The following is a 22,879-nucleotide window of genomic DNA, read 5'->3' as shown; positions in this document are numbered from 1 at the left end:
CTTTTTGGGGGGGGGTTACACCCGGCGAAGCACAGTGGCTCATGCACTTAGGAATTACTCCTGGCGGTGTTCGGGGACCATATGGGATGCTGGGACTCGAACCTGGGTCCATCGGGTGCAAGGCAAACGCCCTACCCGCTGTGCTATCGCTCCAACCCCTGTAGTTTTAGTCTTTTAGGAAAAAAAAATAAAGTGCCAGAATAGATGGCAATGGACAATTATGATCGTGATGATGATGATGGGGGTTGGGAGGAGCGATGACAAAGGAGACTGTGATGAGAATGACAATGATGAGAAAGGTGATGATTGTCACAGTGTTGACAATGACAGTGGTGCAAGCATAAGCTTTGACTGAGTTCTTACTCTGCACCAGCTGCCAGACTCGTTGCATCTGTACTGAGACTCTGCATCCTCCCAGTTTAACAGATGGGGCTCAGGCGAGCACAGCAGCTCTGAGAATCACAACTTGGCTTCTGTTGAATGATTCCTCACTCTGCCCTTTTTGAATGATTCCTTGTGCAGACTCCGTTATTCTTGCCATCGTCATTTGCATTATTAGGTGCTGCCTTCACAACACCTTCTGTCCCCATCAGAAAATCTTTTGAAAAATGCCCTTTTCTTTCTGTTTGCTTTCAGGGACCAGAACACCCAAATCCCGGGAAGAGTTTCAGCGCCCGTGGCTTCCCAAGACACTGTTATCTTCCGGACAGCGAGAAAGGGAGAAAAGTAAGGCCAGGGGTTTCAGGCTAGGGCTTAGGCATTTGTCTCTGTGGCAGGGCTTCAGGATTTGCTTCTCTTGCTGCATAGGCCAAAGAGGCCTGCAGGCTGGGGATGTAGAGGAATATTGCAATAGCTTAAAACCTGGGGCTGGAGCAATAGCACCGCGGGTAGGGCGTTTGCCTTGCACCCGGCCGATCTGGGTTCGATTCCCATCAGCCCATATGGTCCCCCGAGCACTGCCAGGAGTAATTCCTGAGTGCATGAGCAAAAAAAAAAAGCTTAAAAACTCCTGCCTTGCAAGCTTATTTGTGGTCATGCGTTCAAGTCCTAAGTGACCTCCCGTGTACCAAGCCTGTTCCCAGCAATTGAAAAAAATGAATAACAAAGAAAGAGAACTGGGTCTCTTTGAATTCCAGTCAAACATGTAACAGGGTCACAGTTGAGTCAATTATATACAAGGGTGGATAGGAATCTATTATTTTTCCTTCTTCTGTAGTGTGATAGGGGAAAAGGCTTTTGGCTTTTTCCTGTCCAGGAAATTACTGGCGATGATTTGTCTCTATTAGCATTTTTTCCTCAAGGACTTGGCTGCATCGCAGCTGGTTCTGGGACCAGCCCCAGGAGTGACACGGAGGAGTCTGATAGAAATGCAGACTCTTTAGCATAAGCTTCTTTTTAACGAGATCCTGGGTGATGGAGTAGCACATCCAACTCTGAGAAACTCTGCTCTGGGGCAAAGGTTTAAATTGGTGAGATTATTCCTTTGATGTACTTTTGTGTTCTTTGACCTTCCCCCCCAGACTAGCCAACGAAGAGAAGATACTGGGGTTCCTGGATCCCTTAGGGTTCTTTGTTAGGCTCTAGGGAACTGTGAACTCTAGAATTAGACTCATGTTTATTTTGGGCTTTAGTTTTTGGTCATGCTTGGCAGTGCTCAGGCTTCACTATTGGCTCTGTGCTCAGGGGATCACTCTTGGAGTTGCTCAGGGGACCATATGGGGCGCTAGGGATTGAACTGGGATCAACCAGGTACAAGGCAAGAATCTTAACCTCTGTACTAACTCTCTGGCCCTTTATTTATTTATTAATTTATGTAATATTAATCTTCCATTTTATTGAATCACCGTGAGACAGAACATTACGAAGCTGTTCTTGATTGGGTTGCAGTCATACAATGTTCCAACATCCATCCCTCCACCAGTGTAATTTCCCAGCACCAGTGTCCCAAGTTTCCCTCACACCTCACCCCCAAATTGCCCCCACCCCCACCTGCCTCTCTGGTAGGCACCCCTCTTATCTCTCTCTGTCTCTGTCTCTCTCTCTCTCCTCTTTCTCTCTCTCATTATAGGCATTACAGTGTGCAGTACAGATGCCGAAAGGTTATCATGTCTATCCCTTTACCTGCTTTCAACACTCCGTTCTCTGGCCCTTTAGACTACACATTTTTCAGGTCCTATTTTTTGCCTGTGGATTAGGTCAGAAAATGACTGGATTTCCCATACCTTCCTGGATCACCAAAGAGAGGAAAACCATTGACTTAAGGGGGATGTCGGACCCTTTCTTGCGGCAGCACTGGGAAACCGTGGGACTGAAGGTCCTCTTTAGCCCCCTCCCCCAGCTTTCTCTAGATCCCGCCACTTAGCATACAGCTTCTCTCGTCTTTGCATCTGGCCATAATTCTCTCCGGCACTGTGCGTGCCTGTGTCTGTGGCTTGGTTTAGCTGCCGTGGTGGGTCAGTTTCAGTCTCTTCCATGCGTTTTTTCATTTTGGGATTGAGGCTGAAGCACAGACCCTTCTTGGTCCGGGCCCTTTCTCTGCAAGGGAAGGAGAGGAACTGGGGGTGGTGGGTGGTGAATGGTGGGATGAGGTGGGGGAGGGGAAAGAAAACCAAGCAGCCTGTCCCTAGCACTCATATTTCACAGTCCCAGCCAGGCTCGGCTCGGAGGAGCCACTGTCAGGGAGAGAGGCAGGCGGTCTACAGGGCGGCGCCTCCTGGCACAGGAGGATGGATGAGTCCCTTATCTCACTGGGCAGGAAGCAGAGAGACGAGAACAATGAGATAATCAACCACATGATGAAGTACCATGTGTCCAGATGGGGAATCATGCCAGTACCAATGCCTCTTAGTCCCAAACAGGTAGATTTTTTTTCCCCCTAGACTCATGACATACCCTTTTTTTTAAAAATTAATTTTTATTAGTGAAACACCATGAGGTACAGTTGTAGACTTACAAATTTTTGTGCTTGGGACATACCCTTTTAATTGTATTAATTTCATGAAAAACGTAGTGTTACTTTTTTTTTTATTAAAAAAAACGGAATCTGGGGCTGGAGCGATAGCACAACGGATAGGGCGTTTGCCTTGCACGTGGCCAATCCGGGTTCGATTCCCAGCATCCCATATGATCCCCCAAGCACTGCCAGGAGTAATTCCTGAGTGCGGAACCAGGAGTGACCCCTGTGCATCAATGTGTGTGATCCTAAAAGAAAAAAAATGGAATCACCATAAGATACACAATTACAAAGTCGTTCATGATGGGGTTTCAGTCATACAAAGTTCCATCATCCATCCCTTCTCCAGTGTTCATTTCCCACCACCAATGTTCCCAGTTCCCCTCGGGTTCCCCTCCCCCCACCTTACCTCTATTGGCAGGCACTCTTTTTTATTTATAAAACTGAAAAAAGTGGTTTTTTTCTTTTTAGTTATTTATTTATGATTTTTCTTTTTGGGTCACACCCAACAATGCTCAGGGATTACTCCTGGTTCTGTATTCAAGAATTACTCCTGGCGGTGCTTGAGGAACCAGAAGGGATGCTGGGAATTGAACCTGAGTCTGCCATGTGCAAGGCAAACGCGCTACCCACTATCCTTCTATACTATCTTCGGCTCCAGGAGATACTTTTCTTTTTTTTCTCTGTCTCTGTCTCTTTCCTTTTGGGTATTATGATTTGCAGTAAAGGCACTGAAAGGTCATCATGTTTGTCCTTTTACCTCCTTTCAGCACTCAGTTCTTGTCCAGAGTGATCATTTCCAACCATCTTTGTCATAGTGGTCCCTTCTCTATCCTAGCTGCCCACCCCCCACACTGGTGGCAGGCTTCCAACCATGGGCCAGTCCTCCTGGCCCTTGTTTCTACTGTCCATGGGTATTATTAGACACACTATCAAACAGGTAGATTTTTGTGTGCATGTGCTGGGGCCCTGAATCCACAGTGCTAACTGCTCTTAATCGTTCCCTTATCAAGATATGCTATTAAAATTGGCACCCTCTTGCCAAGAACTGGTCCTCTTCCAAAGCTCCCTCTCCCCTTAACTACTCCAAGTTAATTCTGTTAGATTCTGGTTGGCATCCAGAACCCCTGAGATTTAATAGAGCCTATTTATCCTCTTGGATTCTTGCTCTGATTCAATGTACCTGCCCAGTCTGTATTCCTTGGCTCTCTTCTGCACACCCTCCCTCCGCACCCCATCCACTGTACTCTTTTTCTGATTTTGCCATTGCCAGCTCAGTTAATACTTCCCTCCTCTACTGGTCCCAGTGATTTGTGATACTGATACAGTTTCTAGACTCAAGCTGCTGCTGCTGCTTCTTCTTCTTCTTCTTCTTCTTCTTCTTCTTCTTCTTCTTCTTCTTCTTCTTCTTCTTCTTCTTCTTCTTCTTCTTCTTCTTCCGTCATCCTCCTCCTCCTCCTCCTCTTCTTCTTCTTCCATTCTCTTCATCCTCCTCCTTATCCTCTTCTTCTTCCATCCTTTCCCTCTTCCTCCTCCTCCTCCTCCTCCTCTTCTTCTTCTTCTTCTTCTTCTTCTTCTTCTTCTTCTTCTTCTTCTTCCTTTCTTCTTCCTCCTTCTCCTCCTTTTTTCTCTTCTTCTCCTCCTCCTCCTCCTCTTCTTGCTCCTCCTCATCTTTCTCTCTCTCTATTTTTTAGTAAAAAGTTTTAATTGAATCACTGTGAGATGGACCCTTACAAAGCTGTTCATGATTAGGTTTCATTCAGTGTTCCAACACCCAACTCTTCACCAGTGTACATTTCCCAACACCAGTGTCCCCAGATTTCCTCCCATCAACCCCAGCCTGCCTCTGTGGCAGGGGTAGACACTTCTTTCTCTCCCTCTCCCCTATCTCTCTCTCTCTCTCTCTCTCTCTCTCTCTCTCTCTCTCTCTCTCCCCCCTCACCCCCCGCCCGCCCCCCCACCGCATTGGGCATTGTGGTTTGCAGTACATATACTGGAAAGTTATCATGTCCATCCCGTGACCTACTTTTAACAGTTCTTGTCCATTGTGATCCTTTCCAACTATTATTGTCATACTGGTCCCTTCTTTATCTTATCTACCCACACATACTTGTTTAAAAAAAAGTTAGAGAAAAAACTAGAAGAACACTCAGAAAATATTTTTGATGGGTTTTCCTTCCTCTTCATTCACAAAGCACAATCTTCCCAGCTTATTCCTGCATGTACCTGAGCTTTCTCTTCTGTCTCCCTCCCCACCCTTCATGTCTGATTCTCCCAGAGCCTGGCCTTGGACCCCTCTCCAGAGAGGGAGAGTCAGGAGCATTGCAGCCACACTATCTGGACCTGCGTGTTCACTCTTCTGCTCACTGGGTGTCCCCACCCCCTCCCACCCCCCGTCTTGTCCTATCCTGCCTCCCAGACTTAGCTCAGAAGCATCCTCCTCCCTAAATTAACTCCATCTAGATCCTCATCTGAGAGCCAAGAGAAGTTCCATTGTGAGATCTGAGTACCAAATAAAATTTAATGCCACGTCCTTTAGATTCCAGAGTTGAAAACCTACTTATGTAAATGAGAATACACGCTTTTATTATATTTTATTAAATGATTTTAGTTTCCTAATTTACATAGGTCAAAATCATATAGCAGTCGCAAATGGGCTCTTATAGATTCATTTTCTGATCTTTCTATGGGCCATTTCTTTATGTTTTGTTGGAGCAAGCACTATAAAGTAAATTTGTTATGTGCTTCAGGGGTGGGAGGGAGACTCGGGACATTGGGAGGAAAGGTCACAGGATGGTTTTGGAACACTAAACGCCTGGAACAATTGTATTACAAAAAACTCTGTGAATCATGGTGTTTTCGTCAAAATTAATTTTTTAATTTTTTATTTCATGAAGTAGCAGTGTCGCACCATCCTCCCGTTGTTCATCGATTTGCTCAAGCAGGCACCAGTAAGTCTCCATTGTGAGACTTGTTACTGTTTTTGGTGTATCGAATACACCATGGAGAGCTTGCCCAGTTCTGCCATGAGGGCGGTATATTCTCGGTAGCTTGCCAGCCTCTCTGAGAGGGATGGAGAAACTGAACCCAGGTCAGCTGCGCACAAGGCAAACACCCTACCCACTGTGCTATCACTCCAGCCATTTTATAAAGTAGTTCACAATATTTGATTACATTTATATTCAAACACCAAGCCCACCACCATTACTAAACCTTACCACCACCATATTTCAGGTGTTTCTATCCCAAACCCCAGTCCTTGCCCCAAGGCCAAACCGGAATAAATCACTGTCACTGTCACTGTCCTCCCATTGTTCATCGATTTGCTCAAGCGGGCACCAGTAACGTCTCCACTGTGAGACTTGTAACTGAAATAATGCATCAAAATAAATTAAAAGAAAAAAAGTATTGGTGTTGATTGTAAGCCGGAAGCTCAGACCCTTCCCTACCCACGAGTTGTGTGACCAGGCTGGATGTGTACCCTTAAGTCTCTGCCTCTTCCCCTGCAGAGAGGAGAGCATGACAACACCTCTGTCTATGGTTTGCTTCTATTTTTGTGTTTGAGCCACTCTCTAGTGTTCAGAGTCTCCTCCTGGCCTGTTGCTCAGGGCTTGCTTCTGGCAGTGCTCGGGAGAGCGAGCCTGCAGTGCTGGGGAGTGAACCTGGGCCTCCTGCCAGCTCCGCCCGTGTTCCAGCCTCTTTGGTTCTCTGTTGGTCCCTGAGAATACGTGTCCACCTGTCTATTCTGATTGTCGTAACCAAGACCCATTGCCTGGTGTTTAGGAAACACTCAGGTCAAGGTCGCTGCTGTTTCTCAGGTCTGCTGTTATTATCACTCCTGTGGTATTGAGGCCCAGCTCCCTGCCCAGACCAGGCCTATCATCATTCTGATTGGAACCCAGTGCTTTTTTTGTTTTTTTTGGCTTTTTGGGTCACACCTGGCAATGCACAGGGGTATTTACTCCTGGCTCTGCACTTAGGAATTACCCATGGTGGTGCTCAGGGGGCCATATGGGATGCTGGGAATCGAACCCAGGTTGGCTGTGTGCAAGGCAAACACCCTACCCACTGTGCTATTGCTCCAGCCCAGGAACCCAGTGCATTTATAATCAACTGATTGTATATGCTGGACACTGTGCTGGGACCAAAGCTTGTGATGAGTTATTAGGCATCTCCCCCCACCCCCCCACTATTTTTTTTTTATCGAATCACTATGAGATACAGTTACAAAACTTTCATGTTTTGAGTTTTAGCCATAGAATGATCAAACCAGTGCACATTTTCCACCACCAATGTCCCCAGTATCACCCCCCCACCCCATGGCACGCCTCCCCCTGCCTCTATGGCAGACAATTTGCCCCACTCTACTTTTTTTTTGGTAAACTCCTTTCTTACTCTACAAAGTATAAGGGGAAAAGAAGCTGAATTTGTAAGGCCTGACCCCTTTTTGGGCCTCCCCTATAGAGCAGGGACGATGAGACACCCTGCCATACTGGCCTCCAAGTGTGGTTCTAATGACCAGATGAGCGAATGACTATGAAATGGTATGGAAGGAGGTCATGGCGCTTCAACCGTGTCGCTGAGGAGCTGTGCCCCAGCTGTCACTGTGGATGTATTAATCCCACACTTGGGTGCTGTTGGGAGTGCTGGGGAGTGGGGGTGGGGTAGGGAGGTCACAGCCTCAGAGAACCTCCGATTACGCATGTCTCCAAATGCCTCCCTCCTGCCTTTGATATTGTTTTATTTTGATTTTTCAAAATTTCGCGTTGCAGTGATTTTTAATTGAGGTCATGTCGTTCACACTGTTGTCAGTGGGCCCGCGGGTGACTCATGTGAAGTGGGGAAGAGAAAGACAGTCACTCTCTACCCATCCGCCTGTGCCACCCAGGACACAGAGTTACTTGGTTCTTGTCTCGCCTCGCAGAAAGGAATTTCAGGAGTAGACGAGCAGTGAAATTGCAGTTTTTATTGGAGGTTTTGAAGGAAGGAGGGATAGAAAGTGGGAGAGAATGGAGAGCAATGTACTCAATGCAGGCTTCTCCAAAGGCAGAGAGAGCCCCTACACACATCCCAGCATGAAAGCATGAAAGTACACATCTCATGAGGCGAGGGGGCTGGAGCGATAGCACAGTGGGTAGGGCGTTTGCCTTGCACGCAGCCAACATGGCCGACACAGGTTCGATTCCCAGCACCCCATATGGTCCCCTGAGCACCGCCAGGAGCAATTCCTGAGTGCATGAGCCAGGAGTAACCCCTGAGCATCGCCGGGTGTGACCCAAAAAAGCAAAAAAAAAAAAAGAGGTGAGATGCAGGCGACACATATGCTCATCCACATGGAATCAAGCAGCAAGTGAGCTCAGGCAGCCTCTGTGCACGCCTCCTTTGCTCAAGGTGGCCTTTATAGAGTATCTCCAACCTGCCCCCACCTGGGGCTTCTACCTAGGTCCAAGTCCATTCTTAAGGAGGCTACCAAAGGGGTAGAGTGGGGAGTGGTGATGGTCTTCTTTGAAATTCCTTTCCTGGCCTTTTGTTCCTGATGGAGCTTCGGTCAAGTTGGGTCCAGCTTCTCAGGGTCTGTTAGGACTGGCACACCAGTTCTCCACGAGATCAGGGCTATAATTTACCAGGAAATTTACTGCCATTGCCCTGGGAGGGGGCTTTGCCTATCTGCCTGCCTGCCTACATCAACCCCATTTTCTGTGTTCTTTCTGCTTGTAATGCCTCTTCACCACCCTACTGCCCAAGGGTCAGTTACTCCCCACTCTGGGTCAAGGTCCTTGACTCCGTATCTTCCTCTGTGGCCACTTCACTGACTGTCGGGACTGCTTCACACTGTCTCTGAGAGATCGCAGCTCTGCTGCTGGGATCTCCTGTTAGTGTCTGGACCCGACGTGGCCATGTGCTCACCCCCTCTCTCAATTGTACAATATTTTTTTTTTACTTTTTTCTTTTTTTTTGCATTTGCCTTGCACGCAGCCAGCCCAGCTGAGCCGGGTTCGATTCCTCCGCCCTCTCAGAGAGCCTGACAAGCTACTGAGAGTATTCAATATACCAAACACAGTAATAAGAAGTCTCACAATGGAGACGTTACTGGGCCTGCTCGAGCAAATTGATGAACTTTTTTTTTTATTGAATTACTGGGAGATAGAGTCTTACAAAACTGTTCATGATTAGGTTTCAGTCATACAGTGTTCCAACACCCATCCCTCCTCCAGTGCACATTTCCCAGCACCAGTGTCCCCAGGTTCCTTCCCATCACCCCCGACCTCTACTCCCTGTTTGCCTCTATGGCATACACTTTTCTTTTCTCTCTCTGACTCTCTTTCTCTGTCTCTCTTTCTCTGTCTCTGTCTCTGACTCTCTCTGTCTCTCTTTCTCTGTCTCTGACTCTCTCTCTCTCTCTCTCTCTCTCTCCCTCTCTCTCCTCTCCTTTTGGGCATTGTGGTTTGCAATATTGATACTAAAAGGTTATCAAGAATTTCCCTTTACCTACTTTTAACACTCAGATCTTATTCCCTGCTATTATTGTCATACTGGTCTACCTATGGCCAGGGAAAACAGGAGCTAGAAGGACTGGTCAGTGATTGGAACTAACCACGAGTGTGTGATGTGCTGAGGGTAGATAAGATAGAGAAGAGATCAGCTGTACAATTTTATGTGATTTTCCCTAGAGGACCCCCAAACTACCCACAACCTTTAGAGGCGGATAATATCCTCTCCTCTCCTCTCCTCTCCTCTCCTCTCCTCTCCTCTCCTCTCCTCTCCTCTCCTCTCCTCTCCTCTCCTCTCCTCTCCTCTCCTCTCCTCTCCTCTCCTCTCCTCTCCTCTCCTCTCCTCTCCTCTCCTCTCCTCTCCTCCCCTCCCCTCCCCTCCCCTCCCCTCCCCTCCCCTCCCCTCCCCTCCCCTCCCCTCCCCTCCCCTCCCCTCCCCTCCCCTCCCTTCCCCTCCCCTCCCCTTTCTTTTCTTTTGGGCCCCCAGTGGTCTCAGTGCTTTTCTGCCTCCGTTCTCAGCGGTCTTTCCTGGCAATGCTCAGGGACCATGTACCTTGCTGGGGTTTGATCGAGGGTTACAGACAAGCACCTTAACCTTTGTACTGTTCAACCTCCCCCGCCACGCTCCTCATTGCTAGGAGATAAGAGGCCTGGGGAAATGATGGGAGCCGGCCACACAGTTGCTAACAGAGCTGAGTTTCACCTACCTGGCAGGGCCTTACCTGGCGTGAGGCCTCCTGAAGCTGGCAGGGCTGAGCCCTGGGGTGATTCTCATGGTCCCTGGGACCTTCTGCAACTAACTGGAACGTCTGCTTCTCTATTGCCCTCTCCCTTAGGTTCTGAAACTGCTCCTGGTGGCCTGGGACCGCCGCCTCATCTTTGCCATCGGGACTTCCAGCACCACTGGCGAGTCGGACACTGTCATCTGGAACGAGGTCCACCATAAGACGGAGTTTGGCTCTAATCTCACCGGCCACGGCTACCCAGATGCCAATTACTTGGATAACGTGCTGGCCGAGCTGGCCGCCCAGGGCATCTCCGAGGACAGCATGGCCCAGGAGAAGGACTGAACTGGAGGGGCTCTGGGAACCGCTGGGCAGGATGTGGGAGAAGCCAAGCTGGAAGGGGGTGCCGTGATCCCGCCCCTATCGCCCCCCCCAGCCCCCTCCTCTCTCGTGTCCCACCATCTGTCCCTCTTGGCCGGGGGGGATGTATTAGGTGACTTCATGTATCGACCTCCTCCAGCACATAAGGGACACGGGCTGAGGGCCACCCCGGGTGCTGGGTCAGCGAGAGTCCCTCCTTCCTTCCCCCAAATCGGGGGATACAGTCAGCACACTTAGGGGCTAGGAACGGCACCGGCACCGGCACCGGCGCTCCATCCCGTGAAGTTGAGCTTCGTGGCCTGTGTGGGCTTCTTGCTGCTTCTGCTCTGGCTACGAGAGCAGCCTTTCCTGCTTTTCTTTCCTCACTCACTGTGCGTTTTGGGGGTGGGGTCGGGGTGGGGACGAAGGGGCTAACTGCAAAACTGCTGTGACATCAGAGATCACCCGTGCCTCAGGGTCCAGCGAGGAGGAGGCCCGTCTTGCTGAGAGGGGAAGGAAGTTAATGCTTGCAGAGCACTTTAAGCCCTGAGCATAATAGTCCTTGGCTTGTCGGCTTCCCCCCCTCCTCCCAATCCTCCTCCCCCTTCCCATCCTCCTCCTCCCCCCTCCTTCTTCCCCTCCTCCTCCCCTTCCCCGCTCTTTCTCCTCCTCTTCTCTTTCCTCTCTTCTTCCTCCTTCTCCTCTTCCTCCTCCCTCTCCTTTTCCTCCTCCTCCTCCTGCTCCTCCTCCTCCACCTCGTCCTCTTCCCCTTTCCCTCCTTCTTTTCCTTCTCCTCCTCTTCCCCTCCCCCTCCTTCTCTTCCCACTTCCCTCCTTTCTCCTCCTCCTCCTTCTCTTCCTCCGCTTCCTTCTCTTCTTCCTCCTCGCCTCCTCCTTCTCCTCCTCTTCCTCCTCCTCCTCCTCCTCTTCCTCCCCCTCCTCCTCCTCCTCTTCCTCCTCCTCCTACTTCTCCTCCTCCTCCTCCTCTTCCTCCTCCTCCTACTTCTCCTCCTCCTCCTCCTCCTCCCACCTTCGACCTGTCCAAAGAGGCATCTGGGTTTCTTGTGGCCAGGATGGACTCAGGGGTTCCTCTTGGAGTCCATCCCAGGGTGCATCCAGCCCCTCTCTTGGTCAGACCAGAGCCCGCCTCCCACTTGGCATCTGAACCTTCCTCAGGGAGAGGAGCCCCGCGCCTTCTTCCCGGCGCTCCGTCCCCCACAGCAGCTCACAGATTCCGTGAGTTCGAATTCTAGTCACTGTGAGTGATGCTCCCACGGGCTCTGTGTGTATGCATACATACGTGTGCGTGCATACATACATGTGTGTGTGTGCATGTGTGTATGTGTGTGTGTTTGTGTTTGCACGTGCACAGGTATGCACACACATGGCCCCGGGCCCGTCCCCTCATGCCCCTACACTATCTTGCCAGATGTCAGAACTCGGTTCTGGTAGGGACCCTACAGCCAGGCTGTTCCTCAGCTTTGCTCCCTGCTGCCCGGCAGGGGGCGGGGGGTGGGGGGCGCGGGCGGCAGTGAGCAAAGAGTGAATTTATGTCGCTGGAGACGGAGCTTTGCTGGTGGAAGATGTAAAAGCACTGAACGCTAGACTGACCCCTTTAGTAGCTCCATCAGGATGGCCTTGGAAACAATCTCCATCCAGTCTTGGTTCTCAGCAGGCTTCCATCTGTCTCTGTGGAGGTTTGAGTCCTGATCAGTGCCCAGCAGTGATGCTAGAAGCCTCGTCTCCTTCGTTTCCAGATTCACCCCGAGCATGCAGGGAACCTCTCTGGTCTCTAGCGAATGGGCCTGAGACCCCGATCTGCCTCTGACCTGGGTCCCTAGACCCTGGGGATGCCCCTCCCCAACATTTCTCTTGCCTTCTAAGCCCCAGAAATTGGGGTTCAGGGATGAGAGAAGGGAGATCAAGAAGGGAAATCCAACTCCCCCTTGAAAAGTGGGTTCTTTGAACTATGTGTTTGGGGGAAGTTCCTCTGATCCTATTTCGAATTTATATACCTCATGTTTTGGGGGTTTGACGTATATATATGCATATATATTTCATAATATTTGGAAGGTTTTTTGATGAAGGTAGAAAAATGGAAACAAGGGGCTGGGGGGTTGGACTCAGCCGTTAAAGAGTCACCTTGCATGTGCAAGGCCCTGGGTTTGATTCCTGATATTGGGGGAAAAAAAAAAGAAAGATGGTAAGAAAAGACACTTCAAAAATGGTACTTAAGTTAGAAGCAGTGTTTTCCTCACAGTGATTCTGGGGTTAAGCAAGCACGCAGCCATTTTGCTACGAGTCTGGCCAGTGGACAACCCCTGGTGTCGCCCGTTTTCTGGGGACAGGCTACTGAGTTTCTCCAGCTTTCCTGGAGCGATTGCTGCTCCCACCCTCCTTCTGTGTTTCCTCTATCTGTCGGCACCATCAGACCGGAAGGTTGGTCGTGCATTCACTACTGCTCAAGCAGCAGGGAATCTTCTGGGATCAGTGACAGAAGGCTGTGGCAGCAGCCCTCCCTGTCACGCCCGTGCCTTTTGCCAGCCTGGCCCAGAGATCACTGAAGCATCACCACAGGGTCTTGGGCCATCCACACCCGCCTCAAGTGTCTGCTGGGCTCCTGAGCCCCAACATGGGTGAGGAAGGGAGGAGGGTCAGTGAGCAGAAACCCTATCCCGTGGGAGGTGGACCAAGACGGGCAAAAGGTGACAGTGGCAATGGACAGTGGGGAGAAACCAGCTTTCCTGCGTCCAGCAGGAGGAAGAAGCAAGGGTGAGGCAGACAGCCCAAGCGGAAGTTCAGGCCCCAGAGAAGACACCAGGCAGAGTGTGGACCGGGGTGGGGGTGGGGGGACGGGAGAGGGGAAGGTGCCACTTAAGAGTGTCACATCTCCACACCTTTTCTCTCGGGCTCTTGATTCTGTCTAGAACCCACCCCCCCCCCCCCGTCTCTCTGGAGATGCTCAGCAGAGAGACCACCTCATCTTCAGGATGCTCTTCTCGGGAGACGTTGTGGGCAGAAGGGATCTTGAATTTTATTTTTTTTTAAACACTGTGCCAGCTAAGGGGAAGAGGGGCGTTCCCTTTGCCCCTTTTCCTTGTGCCAACCCGGGAAGGTACAGTCTCAGGTTCAGCGAGAACTTGCCAACAAAGGCCCTGTGCGTCCTTCACTCTCACACAGGATAATTTTCTTGCCTGGAGCCCAGCTCTGTTCCGAGTCTTTCTATTCATTGTCTTGGCTCCCACAGTCTCTTTTCTTCGAGTCTCCCAGGATGGTGACAAACCTGGTCAGATGCTCATCCTTTCAAAGATCAATTGTGTATATGTGGTTGTGTGTATGTTTCTTTGTGTGTTCACATCCTCTACACCACTTTTTTTTTTTTTTTGGTAAAACTTGTACTTCTCTGTGGTTTTTCTACTTGGTCCATAGTACTTGTTCTATGCATTGCAGCGTTCTGCTCGAGAGGACTGAGGAATGACATTGTGGAGTGCAAGAAAGGGTCCTGTCCCCTTTCCTTGTCCGTGGTCACTGGTGTTTGAGAGGGGGGTGGGGCGTTCTGGGAGAGGGCACACATCACTGTCCTAATGTCACCGTTTCTGTTCGTGACCTGTGTGTGTTGAAGTCCGTGGTGTTGCTCTGTGAGAGGACATCGCCCCCTGGTGCTCATGAGGTGTATGTGCAGAACAATAAATGACTAATGAACAACCAACAAGTAATTGTTCACCTGCTCCTTTTTTGTTGCTAAGCATCTGTGTGGGTGGCCGCTGGGGGTACACCCCGGAGTCTGAGAGGACCATGCAGCTTTCCACTGTCTGGAGAGGAAAATGTCTTTTCTCTGTATCTCTCCACCCCTTATATATTTTCTTCTATAGTTTTCTTCTACTCATTGGACAAGGGATTTAATATGATTTCATGTTCCTCTGCAGAAACAGACCACAAGGCAGGAAATAAGTGAGCAAACTCTTGAGGTCAAGACTCTCAAAAGCCGCAGTTGTTAACCTCAGCAAGTTCCTTTCACCTGGCTATAGTAGAAAAGATGTTTCAAAAGTTTACAGGCTGTTCTTGATTAAAACTTAGCATTTTCCCCCTAAGAAGGAGAACATATCAACTGTGAATGCAAAGACCGGTCTGCCTCTCTTTTATGGACCATGCAGTGTGGCTTGTGGGAAGATGGACTATTCTCTAGGGCTGGAGCAATAGTACAGGGGGTAGGGGTATTGGCCTTGTACATGATTCGATTCAAGACCCGGGTTCAGTCCTTAGCATCCCATATGGTTCATGGGTTCGATCCTTGGCATCCCATATGGTTCCCCTGAGTACTATCAGGAGTAATTACTGAGTGTAGAGCAGATTAACAATAACAACAATAAAACAAAACAGACTAGTGTCCATAGATCCCGGCCTGGGATCACCAGTCAGGAAACCAGCACTCGGGCCAGAGTCCAAGGCCTCTCCCGCTGGAATTCTCACCCTGTCGCCTGGATCAATAGGAAGCACACGCTCCCACATGCCGATTTCCTGTGAATGAACAGTCCAACAAAGTGTTCCTCATGGGAGCATTTTAATGCATATATACGGGCAATTTTGTTAGCAGAAATAGAAGCTAAAAGGAGAACTTATTTTAGTCAGGGAGCATTTTGCTATATTTTATGTCTCTGACTCAGGAAGCTTCAGAGAAAAGGTTGTAGAAGTCAGTGCCTCTGTCTGGGCCACCGGGAGAGCAAGATTCAGATGCCGTTTCCCTTCTCGTCTTTGCTACACCGCCGGGCCGTGCGTGAGTTTCCTCCTTTTCATCTTCCCTCAGGCTGGAACAATTCAAGATTCTCATAAGTGAAACAGACTGTGAACCCAAGCGCTGGGTTGTAGATGTTACTGAGGAAACAACAAATGTTCCTTCATGAAAGATTTTTAAAGACAGTGACTGGGAAGCAGAAATAAGGAGCTTGAAAATACATGGGGAAACATGCCCAGATTATTCATCCTAGGAGTCACCAAGAGGTGAAATCAGCAATAAAATGGGACAATGCCCCAAATCTGAAATGACAATCGTGCATCCTGTTAGGTGCCCCAGGGAAGTCAGGTCAGGCACTGAAATATATTGTCACAGTTCTCTGGATTCCTTTTTTTTCTTTTTGGGTCACACCCGGCTTTGCACAGGGGTTACTCCTGGCTCATGCACTCAGGAATTACTCCTGGCGGTGCTCGGGGGACCATATGGGATGCTGGGAATCGAACCCGGGTCGGCCACGTGCAAGGCAAACGCCCTACCCACTGTGCTCTCGCTCCAGCCCCTGGGTTCTTTTTTTTTTATTTCATTTCAAAAACCAGTCTTTGGTCATCTCAGTCTCTTCCCATTGAAGAGAGTGGAAATTAAGGCAGGATATAAAATTGGTGTTTCCTACTCAGATTATGTCTCAGAGAAGAAGTCATGATTAGGTGTGTATATTCTGTGACTCTGTGTGTGTGTGTGTGTGTGTGTGTGTGTGTGTGTGTGTGTATACTGGTGCTGGTTGTTGGTAAAGTAAGGGTCACTCATGAAAGAGCAAAGAGTCACACTTTGGTATCTTAGCCCAGGGCACTCTACTGCTTGATCTCTCCAGATCTGCAACTTATTTCTTACTCCTATATAGGATGAGCTAAGAGGACTTATTCATAAGAATTCCAGTTTCTCATGAGCACCAGAATATTTTCCAAATTTTACCTTTGCTTCACTCACTGTTATCTCCAAACTATCCCTTCTCCCTTCACCTAAAAGAAGTTGTCAAGTTAAAATATTTTCAGAAAATGTTATGATACTTGTCCAAAGTCCAAGAGTGGTCTTGTCTGAGTAAATCTTAAAGTTTTAGGGAAGTTGGAAAAAATTGGGCTTGTTGAAGGCCAATATATATTTTGATTAGATGATGTGGCAACACAATTCTCAAAATAGTGACACAGTCCTCAATATACAAAGTCCTCAAACTGAAAGAAGTGACTGATTAGGACATTCTGTGACTTCTGGTAAACCTGTTAGCCTCATACAGCATGAAACACACACACACACACACACACACACACACACACACACACACGCACACACACACAACCCAAAATACTGGAAGAGTAATATTTAAAGCCAGAAATTTTTATAACTTATGAATTGAAAATCCAAACCAACCTCAGATTAAAGGCAGATTCTTCAAACCCAAATACCAACTTTCTCCCTCCTCTCTTCTAGGCACATAAATCCAGGAGATTATAATTAATGTCACATACATAGAACCCCCCTCTCCCACGCCCACCACTCTATCAAGTTTTAGTTACCAGCATCCCAGGAAGATTTGTTTTTCTCTGAAAAAGTCAGCACCACTTACAATCCCAGCTCCCAGTGTTGCCTCTGTAGCTCTTTTAATTTTCTGACCCAGAGGTTTCAAGAAGTCCTAGAGCTGTACCTGCTTTTTGTTGCATTTCCTACTTCAGTACTTGGGAGGCCAGAACAAGAGAGAGAAGAAGTGAAAGATGAACTCGCAGCTCTGGCAGAAGATGAGAGGCTTTCCGGGGAGAGATTTAGACTGGACTCTTTTCCTGCTCTCGCTCAGGGCTATCTTGGGCTGCCACAGGGCTGACAGTCAAACTCTCCCTCTCCTCTTTGATTTCCTGGTAGTCCTTCTTTTTGTAATTGCGGGCAGTGTAGATGGCCAGTGCAATAGCAGCTGCCAGGCCCGTGGTGACGCCTATGGAGACGCCAACGGCTGCTCCTCCCGACAGTCCACTACCATCCTCCTGGAAACTTGTGATGGCCCGGCGTAGCTCCAGAGGCTCTCCCAGCCTCCAGAGGTTGGTCTTCGAGTCCTTAATCCAGGCGTTGGCAGCTTCTGGATTCATCACCAGGACTGTGTTGGTGGCAGCCTGATTCATAAGGGGTGGCTGGGTGTATGGGGGGAGCCTGGCGGGATGCAGAGCCCCTCCTGTGAAGAGTCCAGCTTTGACACAGTAGGACACTTGGCAACCATCACTGATGAGGGCTAGGTGTTGGCTGAAGCCCCCGGGACACTTTTTTGGAGAAGGTGCTCCTGAATCTTTGGATGTAGCCTGAGTGACCAAGGGGTTCCCAATGACACAGCTAAAGAAGCCACCAAAGGGGACAGAAAACTTACTTCCTAACTCGTAGTCCTGAGAGACACAGACCTTGAGGCTTTCAAAGAGAGCCAGTGGGAAATAGCCAGCAGGGCACGACTGTGCATTTGTCAGAGGGTTGATGCTCTTCTCACTGTAGAGGCCCCCAAAGAGTAGCCCTGAATTTTCAGGGACTGACCCAGTGGCCACACACCAGAAAGCCTTAAATGTAGCTTTTGCCACCTGAAAGACGTCCTCGCACACGGTCTTGCAGAAAATGCGGAGGGTGCATTTGCGATAACACTCCAGCTGGTTGAGACCCTCCTCGTGGGTCTGAGAGAGCAGGTGGACTGGGGAGTAGCCGGAGGGGCAGGAGAAATCACCAGTGAGTGGATTCTTCTGCAGCAAGTTTTGGCAGAGCTGGACCACGTCATTCCCTGAGAACTGGGTGCATTCCTGATAGACTCCGCCGAAGGAGAAGTTGGTCATTTTCCCTTCACAGGAGCCATCGTCGGTGTTGGCTTGAAAGTTGAAGTTGGGTGAGTTGACATCCGTGCACCCAGGGTAGGTGTTGAAGTTGTAATAGCGTCTCACGGCAGCTTCCACTGTTTTAGACAACTTCTTGACCAGGGGCCCCGGCAACTCGGGCAACAGGTCGCAGTTGATGAAGGAATGCAGAGGCAGACCGGCCCGGTCTATGGCCACAAGGTGGTTGGTGATGCCCTCTTGCCAGGTCTGGAGGGTGATGCCGGGATAAAAGGGCAGCCCTCCAATGCTTTGCACCCTCGAGTTGGTCCGGTTGGAGAGGTAGCTTTTGGTGAAGGCATTCTGGGAGACGTACTTATCCTCAGCTTTGAAGTTTACAATGTTTTGGAAGGCAATGCCAGCAGAGGCAGTGATAGCACTGATTTGGCTGTCCTGCAGGAAGGAACTCCTGATGTGGTCCTCTTGAATGAGAGCAGCCCCAGCATCCACGCTGGTGATGACGTGGGTGCCATAGTTGAGCACCAGGAGTTCTGCCAAGTAGTTTGCCATCCGTGTCTGGTTGCTTTCCAGACGCTCTGAGATACCCAGGAGTTCATTCTTAAACCTCCAGTTTAGTCCTGAAGCTGGCTTGAGTTTGACGGTATAGATCAGATTTCTTACTTGGACCCGGGTCGTGATGGCTTGGTCCCTCACTTGAAGGGTCTTCATCCTCTGAAACTCGAAGGAGAACTTGCCATTGACTTTGGAAAAGAGCGAGAGCTCCAGGTTGATGGAGTTGGAGGTGCTGCTCTGGTAATTGATCCAGGACTCCAGGATTTCTGAGTTCATATCCAGGTTACTCTGTTTCTGGGGAATGGTAAAAATCTCATCAGGGATAATGTACTGACCGTCTTCTGTGGTCCTGCAGTTGGTGTAGGTCAAATTCATCACCCGTCCCACTTCCACGTTCCGCAGATTATCCCAGCCACCTCCAGGTAAGACTTCCAGAATACTTAGATTCAAGGAGTCCTTGCATTGCTGGAATCCTTCCTGATCTGTCTCTTCCAGGGATGTGCCCACAATAGCCCATGCTGCCAGGGCCCAGCAGAGGATGGACCCTCTGAAGCCATGCATAGCTCAGGCAGCTCCGGTCACACAAGTGTCCTACACAATGCCAGGCAAACAGTGTACAACAATCAAAAGGGAAAGAGAGCAGTTGCTGAAATGAAAAATTCAGCGGTTGTCCTCAAGTTACCAAAAGTTCCTCTTTTGGGTTCATCTAAATGCAAAATGGGGAAATGAGAGTCAATTGTAATAATATAGTTCTTCATGACAAAAAAAATTATGCTTATACTTGCCATGCAAACATATCTCTTTCTATCCTCACTTCCTGCCCCCATCCCTCTATCCTGTTCTAGCTCAATTCTGCTGCAGAGGGTGGGGGAGGGGGGACATTCAGAAAAAGTGAACACATGCTTTAGGTTTCCTCCATGGGAGATTTCTGGCATTAAAGGGAAACTATGAGTTTTGCTTTGTGTTTGCTCTCTTTGACTTAATGATTCACACATTTTCCTATTCTCTCTCTGGGGAGTCCAGTACCAGTTTCCTTTTCCCGTAAAAGCAGAAGTAAATGGCAGTGGTGCTCTTACTAAGACACCCTGTCTCCAGCTCCCCAGGCTACCTACAAGGCCTGGGTTTTCTCATTCACCCAGGGTAGAGGCTGTCCACGCAGATAAAAGTAGCAAAAATCTCAAACTTTGTCTTGTGGGCTTTCATTGTGATAAACTCTACCAGCCCCGGCTTGGGAGAAAGCATTGTTTGGGGCAACATAGAAGTAACAAGAGAGGATTTTGGCTGTTGACCCTGGGAGTGAAGGCCAGGTGTTGTGCTGTCTTGTTCAGATAGAAATGCTTAAGCAAAGAGCAAATCCACAATAGAATCTAGATTTTGATTTGCTAAGAGCAGACAGTGGCCAAGAAATATATGTCTATGCTGTGTATACTTATAGGGCCTCTGTATGTGAGTGCTTCTGTGTGGTAGGTGAGAAATTGGTGGTTATTATAACTTTAATTTTCCACATTCCTGACAGGTGTATATATAGATGGGTGCATAAAAATGCACTGTAGCTCTTCATTGCTCATTATTTTATTAGAACAATAATTATTATTGATATTTGGTTTGGGGGGCCACATCCAGTGGTGTTCATGGTTCAGTTGTGGCTCTCTGCTTAGGAATTACTCCTGGGAAGGTTTGGTGGAGCATGTGGAGGTTCTGGGGAAAAACTGGTCAGGAGCATGCAAAGCCAGTGCTTTATTACTCTGGACCCTTGTTATTTTTATTATTATTTTTAAACAGGGATACTTAAAGCAATACTGTACCCAGTAGTAAGGGTATGGTGGTTCAGTGATTGATTAAGCAATTGGGGAGCTGAATAGGGCTACATTGGTCCTGAAGAAGGAGGTTTTCAGTGCCAGGGATCAAACTCAGGATCTTGCACAGACTAGGCGTGTGTTCATTTTCTGTGAGTCATGCAGCTGGCCCCGATTCATGTGTTTAAAGCAGCAATTTTTTACATCATCAAGGGGAGGTAATTTCAGGTCATTCCTTTCAAATGCCCATGTTAGGTCTATTCAACAACAAAATGTAGAATATTTGTCTAGTACCAATTCTAATCAATTCCCAACCTGGTTAATTTTGGGGGAACACCTCAGTGCATCTTAGTATAACCCAGGAAATATAGGGGAATCAATGAAACACTCAATTGTACCTCATGGATCTGGAAATCACACCATGTACCAGAGGAGTGTGATGGAAAAAAGTCAACTTTCAGTTCTCAGGTACCATTCCACAGACTCACTTGTAGATATCCTAAAGTGAAGATCTGGTTTTGAAATACTGTTGTTGGTTGCCCAGTATCACATGAGTTTCACTAGACATTACTAAAATGCTGATGGTGTTCTGTTAACCCACAAGTAGAAATTTGGGGTATATTCATGCATTAGTTATCCTGCTTTGGGAAAGTTAACCCAAGAGGGATTAATTTATGAACAGTGTCCAGTTTGCACTTAGGTCGAGAAGTAAACTTCTGTCCTGGATGTCCTGGTTAATTTTTACATCAGTTAGTTATAGAATTATAGCTCATTAGAGTGAATCTAGAATTAGAAAACTTAAGAGCTGAATGCTCTTCCAGAAGGTCTGTTGAAATAGCCATACATGTCTCTTCAGTCCTTTTCAGGGTTCACTCATCAGAATCAAAGCATTCTTTTATAGTGTTTTGGAGACAGGCTGACAATTTCTTACTCATTGTTTTGCTTTTAAGAGTCTACTGAGGGGGCTGCAGCAATAGCACAGCTGGTAGGGCGTTTACCTTGCACTTGCAAGCAGCCGAACTGAGTTCAATTCCCAGCACCCCATATGGTCCCCTAAGCACCTCCAGAAGTAATTCCTGAGTGCATGAGGCAGGAGTAAGCCCTGTGCAATGCCAGGTGTGACCCAAAAAAGCAAAAAAAAAAAAAAAAAAAAAAAAAAAAAAGCAAAAAAAAAAAGCAAAAAAAAAAAAAGGAGTATACTGAGATCTCACTTTTCTGCCATGAAAATAGAAGAGGGGGGAATGTTGATAATTCTAGTTGTTTTTTTTTTTTTGTTTGTTTGTTTTATGGATAGCTTTTCTCTTTATTTGTATTACAGAAAAAAAAGACAGTAAGGGCCAGAGATAATACAGAGGCTAAGGCTCCTGCCTTGCATGCAGTTAATTAAAGCTCCCTTACTGCACCCTCTGTGCCCCCCTCCCAACCTGTCAGAAGTGATTCCTGAGCACAGAGCCAGGAGTAAGCCCTGAGCACAGCAAGTTGTGGCCCCCAAACAAAATAAAAACAAATTGGTTGACCAAAATGAAACTTCTTGACTTCTACAGGATGACATATTTTTCCATTTAATAAATAAAAAATACTTTCAAACAATTTTAAATTGTGAGAAATTGTTATGCCACAGTGTTAGTAAAAAAAACTTGATTTATCTTTGACATATCTTAATTATGCACAAATATACATGACTAGAGGGATATCATCAATTCACTGGTAGATTTTATCAATTACTTAACTCTTCAATAGAAAATATCTACTGATTTGGCAAATATTTATTGAGTATCTACTTAGTACCAAGTACAGGTTTGAGTCCTAAGCAACCATCAGGTTTGTATTCAGGAAAAAAAACAAACAGTATTTAATTGAGACATTGAAGAAGGAAAAGAAACAAATTATTTCTGGATTCTTTATGCAATTTTCTCCTTTCAATTCATTGGGAAACAATGAAAAGAGAAGTGAGCAGGATGGGAATTTCAGCTCCTTTTAATTTTGCATATGACCAGTAGGAGTGGCTACTCGTGAAAGAAGCAGCCACAGAGCAAATTTCTTTTTTTTTTTTTTTTTTTTTTTTCCCCCTTTATTTTATTTTATTTTTTTTAAAGTTGTAGATTTACAATTTTTTGTGCTTTGGTTTCAATTATACAATGATCAGATACCCATCCCTCCACCAGTGCCCATTTTCCACCACCATGGATAATATCCCTCCCACCCCCATCCCCCCATCCCCCCTGTCTCTGTGGCAGGGAAATCCCCTGTGTTCTCTCTCTCCTTTTGGGTGTTGTGGTCTGCAAAAGAGGCATTGAGTGGCAAACATGTTCAGTCCATAGTCTACTTTCGACATGCATCTCCCCTCCTGGGAGGATCCTCCAAATATCCTTTATTTGGTGCTCCCTTCTCTATCTGAACTGCCCTTTCCTCTAGGATACCCGGC

At 47.8% G+C, this 22,879-nt stretch overlaps 2 protein-coding genes across 4 annotated transcripts in view; one reads left to right on the top strand and one right to left on the bottom strand.

The window, feature by feature from the left end:
• Nucleotides 1-10,609, top strand: part of DTX4 (deltex E3 ubiquitin ligase 4) — a 45,352-nt gene extending 34,743 nt beyond the window's left edge. The window contains 2 exon segments of the mRNA XM_056133234.1: nt 637-726; nt 10,281-10,609. Of these exon segments, the coding sequence (XP_055989209.1) occupies nt 637-726; nt 10,281-10,514 (324 nt within the window). The 3' untranslated portion in view covers nt 10,515-10,609.
• Nucleotides 10,610-15,143: 4,534 nt separating this feature from the next.
• On the bottom strand, nt 15,144-19,242 carry MPEG1 (macrophage expressed 1). 3 transcript variants are annotated; one of them, XM_056139162.1, is made up of 3 exons: nt 16,957-19,242; nt 16,683-16,738; nt 15,144-15,333 (listed from the first exon to the last, which is right to left on the bottom strand). In XM_056139162.1, the coding sequence occupies exon 1, from the start codon at nt 19,217-19,219 to the stop codon at nt 17,072-17,074; it is 2,148 nt and encodes a 715-aa protein (XP_055995137.1). In that variant the 5' UTR covers nt 19,220-19,242; the 3' UTR covers nt 15,144-15,333; nt 16,683-16,738; nt 16,957-17,071. The 3 variants fall into 3 exon arrangements, with proteins under 3 accessions (XP_055995137.1, XP_055995124.1, XP_055995132.1); XM_056139149.1 differs by having other exon boundaries at nt 16,683-19,242; XM_056139157.1 differs by lacking the exon at nt 16,683-16,738.
• Between the last annotated feature and the right edge of the window lie 3,637 nt (nt 19,243-22,879).

Source organism: Sorex fumeus, unplaced genomic scaffold (assembly GCF_029834395.1).
Source record: "Sorex fumeus unplaced genomic scaffold, SorFum_2.1 ptg000007l, whole genome shotgun sequence".
NCBI classification, from domain to species: Eukaryota; Metazoa; Chordata; class Mammalia; order Eulipotyphla; family Soricidae; genus Sorex; species Sorex fumeus.
The sequence above is the reverse complement of the archived record's forward strand: the minus strand, read 5'-3'. Positions and strand labels throughout refer to the sequence as shown.